This window comes from Typopeltis vanoorti, chromosome 3 (genome assembly GCF_054136105.1).
Source record: "Typopeltis vanoorti isolate ZY-2024b chromosome 3, IOZ_Tvanoo_1.0, whole genome shotgun sequence".
NCBI lineage: Eukaryota > Metazoa > Arthropoda > Arachnida > Uropygi > Thelyphonidae > Typopeltis > Typopeltis vanoorti.
In genome coordinates this window covers 116,495,578-116,509,185 of record NC_143551.1, presented here as the reverse complement: position 1 = coordinate 116,509,185, position 13,608 = coordinate 116,495,578, and the positions used below count along the sequence as shown (strand labels likewise).

At 37.1% G+C, this 13,608-nt stretch overlaps 1 protein-coding gene across 3 annotated transcripts in view; it reads left to right on the top strand.

Annotated features, from left to right (window-relative positions):
• Uba1 (ubiquitin-like activating enzyme 1) overlaps window positions 1-13,608 on the top strand; it is a 381,832-nt gene that overhangs the window by 324,822 nt on the left and 43,402 nt on the right. For all 3 annotated transcript variants that reach the window (XM_090390820.1, XM_090390822.1, XM_090390821.1), the window contains exon 23: window positions 6,834-6,938. In XM_090390820.1, the coding sequence (XP_090246946.1) occupies window positions 6,834-6,938 (105 nt within the window). The remainder of the gene's footprint in view (window positions 1-6,833; window positions 6,939-13,608) is intronic.

The following is a 13,608-nucleotide window of genomic DNA, read 5'->3' as shown; positions in this document are numbered from 1 at the left end:
TTACTACCATCTGTCTTGGAGCCTCCTTTGTGCAACAGAATTCTTAATTTGATCTCCATCCACCTATTTGGGACTTTTTGTTTAACTGAGAAGTCGTAGCTTAGAGGCAATGCCATGTACATTCTTGCAATATGTGAGGCTGATTTTCAATGCAATTAATTAATAAATTGATTAATAGGATTAAATGGAATACCTTCATATTTCTAGTTCAACGTCTGTTCCCACATTCCTGTAACGTATCCCTCTGCATTTATCTTCACCTTGATTAATACCCTTACAAAGTAGTCATTCAATAACTCAACTGTTTTATCTGTTCTGTCATTTTGCTACCAAGAGCACTCATGTTACAGAACTCTTTGGGATTTCCTATGATCTACTGAGCAAATTTCTTCTCAATCTAATTTTGCCTTCCTTACTTAATAATCACCTTTCTCCTTATATACTCTCCACAGCATTTTCATGCAACTCCTGCTTAATGATACTACTCCATATAACTCTTACCTGATATGTCCTCCTGGCCTTGGATATACAATTTGACATTGCTTCCTTCAGGCTCTCTTTAACCATCTCCTGTTTACTGCTAACATCTTTTCCTTGCTTATGCCATGGGGGCTACATCAAGCTTGCTTCCTGAACATGTCGTAATCTGTATACTACTTTAACTGAAAATCTAAGTTTGGCAACCTCCTGAGACAGGGTTGCAATGTTTTTTTACTCATGAGAGGTTTAAGCTTATAGTAAATTAGTACTATGTATGAGTGAGGTAAGGTTTTTTCCCTTTATTTTTATCAATTTTATAAAAATCTGTCTACTTTTATTTAGTTTTACATAGCCTAGAAACCTAACATGGAACGTCTTCAAGCCACTTTAGGCCTCTAATAAGTGGGGTGTTGTAGTCTCACAGCAGGCAATGGAATTTCATCTATCAACAGAAATCGATTCCAAAAATTCATGCCCATTGTGGGATTTGAATCTATGGTCTATTGGTCAGCATATAAACAACTTCTAACTTTCTTTCCAGATTCAGGCACTCTTAAACCCTAAGTCCCTTCCATCACATGCTGTAAAACAGCAATTATCTCTTAGTAAATGAATAAATTTATTTCCTTATGACTATGTGATCTTTCCCTCTTCCAAGCTGTCTCCAACACAACATTCCTGCTCCTCCCTCCATTCATGACCTATACGCGTTAATTGCAGACAAATGTCTTCCACGCACATCCTCACTGGCTTAGGCAGCTAGCTGTATGTTTTGCCTGATATTCTCCACCTTACACCAGACTGCCTTCCATATGTTTGCCTGGTTCATCTAATAATAGATGAACTGCAGTAATTTTTGTGCTTCCCTCCATATCTTCCATTTTCTAGTGATGATTTCTTTCTATACTTCCTGTACTCTTTGCTCTACTTCTCCTGAGTCTTTTTCACCATCTTTCAGTAGGATCGTGTTTGACCTGCTCTGTGACCCTGTAGCCAGAAAGTGTGGGTCTTGACCTACTTTGGCCCCATGCTTCTGCAAGAGGTCCAAGGCCAAACCAGGAAAAACAGGATCATACCATGTAATGGGGGTCAATGGTATCATTAAGTCTTCTTCCCCATTAGACAGGGACCATGGCTTGCTGTGGTGCTAGTATGGCATCCAGAATAGCTGTGGCATTCCACTTCGGAACAGTCACTGCTTCGGATGTGCTGTGTTGCTCCATGTTCAATGGAGAGCACCTGCTTACCTTTCTTTTGAGAATGAGTCATTTTTCATCCTCATCTATCAGGAGCCCTCAGCAGTTGCCAACCAAGTTCAGAAATCATTAGAGACAGCAATAAAAAATGCTGTCTTTCTTAATTATGCATTCAACAGGCAAACATCCACTCAGGAAAATGCCAACCTTTACCCAGAATTGTTGGTATCATCTCCAAAATCTGTTAAGAAACATGCAAGGAGGACTTGTCAAAATAACCACCCAAACGCAAAGTAATAGCTTTGTTTAATATTTATTGGGAGAATACCAATCGTTGTAAACCCCCCCCCCCCATACACACACGGAACTTTGGACCTTTTTTTGAGGAGTAATATCAGAGTGGGGCCTACTCTGATCTTTCTAATGAGAAGATTTGCTTCAAATTGGAGGCCAAGGTGTGTGTGTGTGTGTGTGTGTGTGTGTGTGTGTGTGTGTGTGTGTGTGTGTGTGTGTGTGTGTGTGTGTGTGACAGTCATATGAATCCTCATATGTAGTGATGGCCATTGGTCCCAACCAGGAATAAAATCTTTACAATCAACACCAAACCTTCTAACATCAACGAAAGCATTGTATCTCAGCTTCCCTGTTAGGCTGTATGTTCTGAACCCCCGTGTGATGCTTTCTCAAAACTGTGATGTTTGCTCAACGAAAGGAAATATATCTGCCTGGTGGACTAATTTGATTGGATCTGGAGTAGGTGTTTTGGGGAAATGTTTACTGAGAGTTTGAAAGTGCAAAACCTAGGAAACTAGAGATATTTAGGGGGATGCAATCAAGCATGTATCTGATCACTCCTGGGACAAATGAGTGAGTGTGCAAGAATGACCACATGGAAATAGCTATCCCCAGGATAAATGAGAGTGCTGAAATGACCATGAACAGCTAGGCATAGTTTTACAGGTTTCAAATCTGAATGGGCTGGTAACGACATTATGCCAGAGTAACTGAGCCCAAGAGGATGTTGAAATGCATATACACAAATGCTAAAGTATCAGAAATAAAGGGAGGGAGTTTTTGGCATTGGTCAGCTTGACTTGGCCAAAAAGTATTGATATCAGTGAAACCTGTTTGAAAGAGAATGATATAGTTGCAGGGATGGAATGTAAGGCATTATATTTTCAGAGAAGGTAGATGGGGATAGAGCAGGAGGGGGTAATATTAATGATAGCTGAAGAACTTCAACCAACAAAAAAAATAGAAGTTGAGTAAGAAGGTTTATTTGATGCTGTCTAGTGTTGAGATCAAGGCCATTTAGGCGAAAATGTTGATGCTACGTATTGTCAGATTACAGGATGAGTGCAGGCCAAGCAGTTATCATGGGAGACTTCAACTATGAGGATATACACTGCTTGGAAAGAAATCAATGGACACCATAGTGTGAGGAACACACACATAGCAATGGTGCTCACTATGTTGACTGCAACAATCCTACAGGGCATACTATAGAGATCAATGTGATTGTTGGATCATTCTTCCTGTAAGCATGTAGTGAAGTCCTGGATTATTGTTGTTGAGCAGACATCCCTTAACCTAACCTGATGCTCTGTTCATTCCACAGATGTTCAAAGGTTGAGATCAGGGCTCTGTGGAGGCCAGGAAAGTGAGGTGATCATGTCCACAAACCATGCAATTAAACAGCTTTATGACACTGTGCATTGTCTTGCTGAAAGAGATGATGGTCAGTTCCATAGAAATGCCACAAAGTAGGAAGCATTGCATTGTCCAGAATGTTTAGATACCTCTTGGAGTTCACTGTTTGTGACACCACAAACAGGTCTAAGGCCAAACCAAGAAAAATAGGACCATTCCATCACACCGCCACCTCCAAATTTCATTGTTGTGGTTATACATTCTGGTAAGTGATGTTTACCAGGCATCCACCACACCTGTCCATTGCTTGGTAGAGGGTGTAGCATGATTCATTGTCCATAATGCAGCTTTCCAAGCTTCCACATCCTCCCACTGAAGATGATGCTGCATGTTGGTTCGGGTAATATGGGGCTTGCATATTGCAAGGCTTACAACATGCGTTTCCATGTTGTGAGCTTTGGTTCTGAATGTTTGTGCAGATTTGTTTCAGTCAGTGCCCAGAACTTCATTCAGTGTGTCGGCCAACAAATGCCAAATTTTTACATATTATCCTCTGGAGCACCCTGCACTTCCATCTCTGTATGATATCACTGATTGTTGACCTGGGATGGTTTAATTTGCTGAACAGATAGGCCTGCAACATGGCATCCTATCACAATGCCACTGTCTGTGCGGTTAGCCAAGTGGCTATGCGCTTTGCAACCATATGCCTGGGAAAGGAGTGTCCTGGGTTCGATTCTCGTCGCCGACGTGAGAAGCTTAAGGATCTTTCTCAGACATAGCCAAGTTAGTTGAGCATGGACATGGGGTTTTTCTCCCACAAGCAGGCAAACTGGCCCCATAAACACACACACACACAGATTATAGTCAGGAATACTTAAATCCCAGCCATAGGCCTGATTCGTCAGCTATACCGGTCCCAAGCCTGGATAAAATTTGGGAAGGATTCAGATGGTGCTGAACTTCCTCATAAAAGGGACCTCACGGCTCTTATATCATCATACACTATAAAATAACAATGCCACTTTCAAACTTTGTCACTTCCATTCTCACAGCCATTTCATCCATACACAGTTGCACTGACTTGGGAGCATCATAATTCCTCCAATGTAAACCTCCTGCAAATGCATGAGGAGGAAAGGGTACATGGTGAGATGGAAATGAATTTATACAGTTGCTATGAAGTAATTACCTGAAACAGCACATGGTGGAGGGGAGCAGGAATTTGAGTACGTTGGATCTGTTGCTGACATCAGATCTATAACTACAGTAGCGAGTCTACCACCAATTGAGTAAAGTGACAATGCAGTCTTGTTCTGGGAAGTTGCTCATAATGCAGAACTATGAAGCTCGCAATTATGACAGATTGAGTAGTAGCTTGGAACAAAGCCATGGCATAAGCTACACGGAATCAATGTGTATAATACATGGAAAGTGGTCAGTTTGTTTGAGAGAGCCAGTCTGATACTCTCTCTCTCTTTCTCAGGCTGTGATGTCCACTTTTTTTGCCATAGGCAACCATATACTATGTCATGGATATCACAGTGGGAACTAGATCAAGCTAACCCACCTCTTCCTTAGCTGAATTTAATTCTGCAAGTCAGTTTATCTATTGGATGAAGTGTCTGTCACACACTGAATCATGTGACTGTATTATATGAACTCACAACTATAGTACCTAATATATCTGGTCTGTTTGCTTCCATATGTGCTCATACCTGAGCAAGATGTCTGTCATCAGAGCCCAAAAGAACTCCTGGATCCAGTATACATCCATTATAATTAGATCTACCAACACCAAACAAAGTCTGGAATAAAATGCAGAAAATGAAGGGCAGGTATATCACCCAGCTACTTTCAGTTCTTGAACACAATCGATGTTCAATTGCTGAGCCAATAGCAATTGTCAGTACTCTCAGGAAGATTTTTGCCAAAACATCAAGCAAATATCTCTATTTGTCAGTTCCTGTCCCAAAAATACAAAGCGGAAAAAAAAAAAAAATGGAAGATTTTAAATTATAACAAACTCTTTGCAAAAGAAGAGCTGCTTTGCTTAAGTATTGTGAAACTGCTGTTGGATCAGTTAACATCAATTATGAGATGGTTAAACATCTGCCATGAATCATGTGCTGCTATCTACTGAACAGAATTTTCTCTGAGAACATGCTTCTGGAAGCCTGCCAAAGGGAAGGCATTACTATTATTCTTACCTTTCTTAAACTAAGTAAGAATACAAAAATTTCAAAAAGAAAAACTATTGTCCACTAACAACTTCCTCCTACTCTAATGCCCACGACTCAGGTGGCTTAACCTTCTGTTATTCATGCAGTATTGATGGTTATTGATCAAGTGCTTGCAAATGCTACAGATTCTTGCCACAAGAAGACTTCTTGTGTGCATTTATTGAACATTGTTTTCTCTAACCAAGAACTAAGACTTGGACTAACTTATCCCTGTTGCAACAGAAGCAAAGTTCTTGGCTCATGTTTCACATGAAACTTACTTTTCTGCTTCCTATGCCAGAGCGATGAATGCTCTTTAATGCTGCAATTCCACAGAGGTTTTTTATGTCGGTAACATGCCTACTCCAGTTCAACACCAATCCAAAATGACAAATACACTACAGCCCACCATACATCGGCTCTACTGCTAAAATTTTTATTTCCAAATTATTCTTAAATAGAGAATTAGAGAATGTTAGAGAATTTTGCAAAGTTGAACATTAGCAAAACAGTTGTCAAATCACATACACACAAAGGAAGGGGGGGGGGGGGGCTTTCTTTCGGTCTTACTCTTGACAACATGAGATTTCTGTTCTTTGAATTATGCATAGCATCAAACTTCTTGATAAACACATTATGACCACTGCCTCCTTAGCATTCAAAAAATCAGAATTTTTCTTTTGCTCAAAGCATTATCTTATCTTACCTTAAACAGTTATTAACTCTGTACAAATGTTTTAAAAAGTTAACTCTGTATTAAGGTGATTGGCATGAAATATATATTTGGAAGTCAACTCATAAAATACAATTTTTCTAAACTCTCCTGTTCTTAACACATTTCTAAAAAAAAAAAAAAAAAAAAATCCCACAATCACTACTATTCTAAAGGAAAATTAACTATACAAACTCTTCCAGTGGATTCACCAGTTGACTATATATCATATATGATTTGATTTTACCATATAATATTTGGAAATATGATTTAACTGCCCAAATGGCCATATGGATGAAATATATTAATTTTTGCTTTCTGTATCCATGTTAGTTTAATAGCATTCAAATGTTATTGCAATTTCAGTGAGCACTTCACATCCATGTATTTGTTGGCATGTAGACATATTAAGGTTGGTATGGTGGTGTAATTTTATTTTATTTGAAATATCTTGTTTAAAAAAATAAGTTATTTAATCACAAAAAAAATTGTTTTTAAAACAGGCTGTGCAGATATAGTTAGCATGTTTCATTTCAGATACAATCTAATGAGCTTTTTGTTTTTCTAATACAGTTAGTCCAGAATGACAGAAAATTAAGCTCTTATAAAAATGGCTTTGTTAACTTAGCGTTGCCATTCTTTGGATTTTCTGAACCCATTGCTGTTCCAAAACAGAAGGTGAGTGCAGTACTTTTTTAAACTATTAGAATACAAAATTGAGGTAAATGAAATATATTTATAGTAGGATCATCTAACCCTGAAATTTCTGGTGCGGAAAGACTGGAGTTACCAAAAAAAAGAACTGTCTTCATATAAGACAAGATAGATAACTTGGTCTCATTTGCAGATTGGCTAGATCTCCCAACTCTAGAAGGATTGGACTCAGATCTTTGACTTTAATCTGATGAAACCCCTGTATGGCCATTTTGTTTACTAACAACACACACATTGGAGAAGAGATCATTGCTAAGTTAAGTGGCTAAGTTATTCCTGTTTTCCATTCATAATACAGTCTATGTATTCTTTGGAAGTTAAATCAGTTTGGAGTTAGATAGATTCAGAGCAACATAGAAGGAAAAGGGTGATATGTTCCAGTGGAACTGTTATCATTTAAGCCATTCATTGTTATAGGTTCAAAGAACAATTTTACACATTTTCAGGAGTCACTAGCAGTGAGAGATGCTTGTTTTGTTAAAATAACTTCTACTGAGAAAAGTCCACACACTGTCAGCATCATGTGTGTGTAAAAATGCCATTTTAGTACAATTGACAGCAACAAGCATCCTTGGTTTGAAAAATTCTGAACCCAAATCCATAAATCCATCTGGAATGTGAGAAACATGGGACCTTTTCATTTGGGGAGGGAGGGGGGGCTGTAAAAGAGGCTCTAATTTTGCCTATTATATAATTATGTTGGCGACTGCGTCTTTGTAATCTTTGTCTATTGCGCTATTGTAATCTGAGGTTCTATTTAATTTCTTTTTACTTTAATTTACCTCTTCTATATCTCTATTCTTCATTAACACATTCGCTGCCAACTACGAGTATACTCGTATGTCGATTTACCGACCTCCTATGCCAAACATGAGCTAACCCTTAGTATAATTCCCTTAATTTGGACCCATGGATTCTGAATAAAGCGGAGAGCACGTCTGGGGGCTTGGTAGAAGGGAAATAATTTCAACTAAAATATAGTATATTATAATATGTGCCTCAGAAGCCAACTACGAATATACTCGTATATCGATTACCAACCTCCTATGCCAAGCGCAAGTTAATCCGTAGTATAACACGTAATTTATAAATCAATTTAAAACTAATAAAATCAAAAATAAAAACCAATCAATAAAATAAAAAAAAAACAATTTATTCAAATTAAGAATGGTACATTTTAAAACAAGTTATTGTTATTATTATTACACGTTATTTTTTTTTTTGTCATGTTGTACCATCATTTTTTATTTTGGTTTAACCAATAAGAATACAATTTGGTCGGCTAAATCCCAAATTGCCAGCCCATCCTCGTTCGTTCAGTATCAAAGTAGATACCCAACAGGGTGCACCACGAGAAGGTGAGGATTGGACATTAGGTCAGAAGCCCTGGTCGGTTCTCCGCATTCCTTTAAAGGCTATGTGGAGGTCTCCTCTCAGTTATACAGCTTGGACCCTTAAGCACCCCTGAGAAAGATTAGAGGCGTGAACAGATGGCATCAATGGCAATATCATATTAAAAATGAGGATATTAGGAAAGAACTTGACATTGTCAGCATCCAGGAATGCGTTAGCCGAGCTAATCTCAGATGGTATGGTCACTTAAATAGAATGGGAGAGGAAAGATTAGCAAAACAAGTGTTCTCTGCCAGGTTGGCAGGAAAACGACCCAGAGGAAGACCAAGATATAGGTGGGTTGATACAGTACAAAGTGCCTTAGACGATAGAAATATAAGATCTGATAATGTTGGAGTCTTGACAAGTAACAGACTGATTTGGAGGAAAATTGTAGATAGGAAGTTAGTAATGATGTAATTTTTTCATGTAGTACTGTCATATCCTGTACACCCCTTGAGGGTACATGGCAGGAATTTGATGATGATGATGATGATGATTATTATTACACGTTATTATTGTCCTGGCAAGCAGGACAATAATAACGTGTTTCGTGTACACACACAGTATGGCTTTGTCGGGCGATTCTTTTTTTCTGTTGGTGGTAAAATTTCCAAATAATGAAAATCCCGATTCCTCCTGATATTCTCTGATGCTGTAACAACCTTCAACAAAAATAGATAAATTGATTTCTAAATTTTAACACAGTCATTGCATTTCCAATAATCATGTTATAAAATTTGTGCATTTTGAATATATACCTCAAAAATGCATATTGCCAATTTCTTTGGCCATCTAATTGTCTTTCGTAAGGTGGAATAGTAAGAAAGCATTTGATCAGAAAGATCAGTGCCTGACATACCCAAATTATAATCCCTGACGATATTTGGTTTTAATTGAAATTTACCATTCCGATTTTGCGCTTCAACCATTTCAAATTTGTGCATGTTTGAAATAGAAAGCACTTCCCTCTTATCCTTCCATTTGCTGACTACAACAGGACTCCTCTTTGCCAGACAAATTCCCCTTTCTTTAGTTTCTTCTGAATAAATCTGGTGGATAGTTTTTCCTATTATTTCTCAGCATTCCACACACATACGTTTTTCTGTCGGTAAGCAATTTCATCAGAGCTACAGAATTATAAAAATTGTCCACATGCAATACATAACCCTTGTCTAAATATTCTTCCATCAAGTGGAATACAATATCATATGCGTGACCCATTTTCGCTAAAGAGGATTCAGATTTTCCTGTATAAATTTTTATTTTTATCACCAATCCATTCAATTCGCATAGTTCATAGAATTTCACGCCATATTTATGTTTTTTATGTATTGCCGAAACGCTAGTCTACCATGCCACAATACCATTGACTCATTAATACATAAGTTTCTGTCTGGTGTGTAGCTATTTCGCATTACACTATTAAAATGATCTAGGACTGGTCTTAATTTGTGCAATTTATCATTAGCTTCTTGGGAATTATCTGCGAAATGCAAATGACACAATAAAATTTGAAATCGATTTCAGCTCATTTTAGAGCGCCAAAATGGCAAATTGTAAAAGTTGATTTCTACTCCAATAATACATATGGGTAAATTACAAGGACCCATATGAAGTAAAGGTCCAAGAAATAATTTCATTTAAGGTATGTTGTTTTCCAGTTGCTTTCCAGTTTGAAATTCTTTGACTTTTTTTTATCTGCCCTCGGCATTGCTCAATATTTTGTAAAGCATATAAATTGGTTTGTTCTACTAAAATTGTGAGAAAATCTTCCGAAAAGAAAAGTTCAACTAACCTTTTGATACTGAAATTTCCAGTGTCAATTTTAAAACCTGCAGTTTCAACAAAGTCAAACTGTGGGTGCTCTTGTTCTGAATTTTCCTAATAAGTAGATGTCGATGTATTTGGCTGGATGCTAACCTCATCTTCAAAAATTTCTTTATCATCTGAGTCACTGCTAGAGTCGTCTGTAGGATCATCTTCGGAATCTGAACCAAATATTTCATGAAATTCATCATTGCTCATATTAGCATAAGCTTCTACTTCTATATCAGTAAGTTTTCTTTTACTGGCCATGGGGAAATTGAGACTAGATGCAATAAACGCTGTCATGTAATATATAGGTAGAAATGATATGAGATTACTCATTGTTGGCCTATGAAACAAAATTCTGTCTGATAAGCCGGCTATGAGATTACTCGTAGTGACCTTGAAGACACGAAAGCGCTTGGCATGCAGGAACAAACTATGCCTGAATCCTTATTAAATTATTATTTAATAAAGTTAATTATTTAATTATTAATGATTAAATAAAGTTAAAATCCTCATTTTAACTTTATTTAATCCTTTCAAGTACTCTATTAACTTTATTCTCTTTGCTCTACCTTCAGTATTTTTTACTTATACCGGAGATCTCTAGAAATTTATTTTTTGATTTAACAACTGTGCCACTAGCGGTCCCCTTGTGGTATAAGAATTATCAATACTTCCAGTAAAGTTCGCTTCCTATCCTAAGGTCCTTCTCAATAATACTTGACAGTCATGGCTCACACTTAACTTCAAGTCGTAGCTATTTGTAAACTCCCACTCACAGGATCGCATTTATTTGGAAATAGTGCATTGCGTAAAAGATCAGGCAGCACTCCTTGTAAATAAAACAAACATGTTTATTTATACTGAAGCAACTATACAAATTACACAATATTGAAATACTACTTCTTACTCCACTTTAGGTTTCAACACTTAAGAGAAAAACTTCCTTTAGATAATTTACCTAAGCTTGCAGCATAATACAAATCATTAAGCAATTTAAAGAGAAAACTGTCAGCCCATTACAATTTAGGAATTATCATGCCTTGTTAACTATAAATTCCAGCCTTCACTTTATATAAACTTCTTACTAACTATTATAATAACAGAATTATTGTTAACTCACATCAATTATTGTTTATTCGTAGAATTTTCACCTGAGTATCACAGGCATCATCGGTACAGGTACAAGGCTAATTAAACAATAACTGTTATATTCACAAAGTGCCACCTAAGTAGCTAAGGTTAAATTTCCTAAATTTATTTAATTATTATTTAAAATAAATAAATAATAATAATAATAATTAAATAAATTTATTTAAATAAAATTAAATAAATAAAATTATGCTAATTAAACAATAACTGTTATATTCACAAAGTGCCACCTAAGTAGCTAAGGTTAAATTTCCTAAATTTATTTAATTATTATTTCTTTATTTTAAATAATAATTAAATAAATTTAGGAAATTTAACCTTAGCTACTTAGGTGGCGCTTTGTGAATATAACAGTTATTGCTTAATTAGCCTTGTACCTGTACCGATGATGCCTGTGATACTCAGGTGAAAATTCTACGAATAAAGAATAATTGACGTGAGTTAATTCCGTTATTATAATAGTTAGTAATATGTCTACTCACGGTATTTCCTTACTGAAACTTATATAAACTTCTCTTTATGCAAACTATTTTCATACTATATATAGTAACTCTATAAACTTATCAGTCTCTCATAACATAAACAAAATTATATTGAAAACAAACTCGCATGACTCCTTTATCTCTATAGTGCACTTGTTCACATTTCCTTTACAGATTCCCTGGCTTCTTTTCCGTATCAGGTCTTGGGCTTTCACTAAGAGATTTCATGAACACAGACATTTCATCAACGAATGGCTAGCGTGGCCTGGAGCACAATTTCCCGGCGTTTTAAGACCCGGGCGAATGTCTGACGGTCGAGGCTTCATGCTGATTGTTTCACTGGCAGTGCATTAGGTCCAGCGGCACTGTTCCCATGGTAATTAATCAGCTCCTAGGGCTGTCCGTCGCAACATCATTCAAACTGGATGAAAGTCGTGGATTAACGACACTCTCTCCTCCTTTTACTTTTCCAGGTCTCAATGTCGATTTCCTTTTCCATGATGCCTTATATTCGGTTTTCGTGGGAACCCTGGACGAAGGTTTGAGGTCCCCGAACTTTCCCGTGCAAACTCTTGACCTTCTCTTAATCGCAGACTTCTACCTCTCCCTGAAGTGCACATTTAATCTCATTAACAGAACGGCGTAGCCATGTTAGATGTATGCCGCCCCGTTTAACACTGACCTTCAAGATGGTATAGGACTAGCAGGTTTCTTTTACATTTTATACTAAATGCATCAATATATTTCCGATTTCTAATGCATTGCCCTTGAACTTAACATTTTCAGATATCTTCTATTTACACAATTTAGCATGCTAATACCTCTGGGTTTTAATACATCGGCTTTTAGTATTATTTACATAGAAAATTATAAGTTTACTTTTGTGAATTTGGGATGTGACTCCTGTAAAAGTCGATGTAATAAAAATGGAAAAATTTACTCTGCATCGAATTTTACAAAGGTCCACCCTTGACGGAAAAAATTTTTAGCTACAAATGTGGATGAAAATTTTTTTTTCTTTAGATTATTTCTATGCTGTGGGTTACCTATTCTCTAGAATGGACAATAACTAGTCTCTTCTAACCTTTCTAGATCTCAGGAAATATCTGGTTTGATGGAACTTTCTTTTTCCTGTATTCATCACTCTACTGCCCCTTTTCTCCGGGATGTCACTGGACTTCTCTGATTTTTCTTCATCCAGGTCAGGATACGATACTCGCATCCATGATATCATGTGGTTTCCTCCTCCAGGGCAGGATTATTATTAACATCGAACAACCCCCCCCCGTAACTTTTTACTGCATCTGGTATTCCCCCTCCATCTCTCCCTCCCCCCTTGTAACTGTTTTATGGCATCTGGTATTCCCGCCCTCCATCTCTATCCCCCCTTTTCCTGGGGAGGTGGGCGACCTTCTCCTTCCCCACGATTCTTTCTATTTCTTTCCCCAAGCATACTAGGCCATCATTTCTGATCTTATGTCTTTAATCGGTCTGAATGCGCTGTTATTATTCTGTTTGGATCCTTTTGATCCTGAATCTTATAAGTCATAGAAGAAAGTCTTTCCATGATTACAAATTGTCCTAATTTTCCCCCTTTATGTTTGATGGCACTCTGTTCTAGGAGAACTAAGCTTCCTGACTTTAATTCTTTATATTTCCTGAGTCTATTTATGTATGTTCTTGTCCTTTGAGAGCTGTTCCTGCTGGATTCTGCGATGATCTCGTAGGCCAGTTTATTTTTCTCTATCAGAGCATTCAAATACTCGTCAATATCCGAAAACCCTGTATAAACA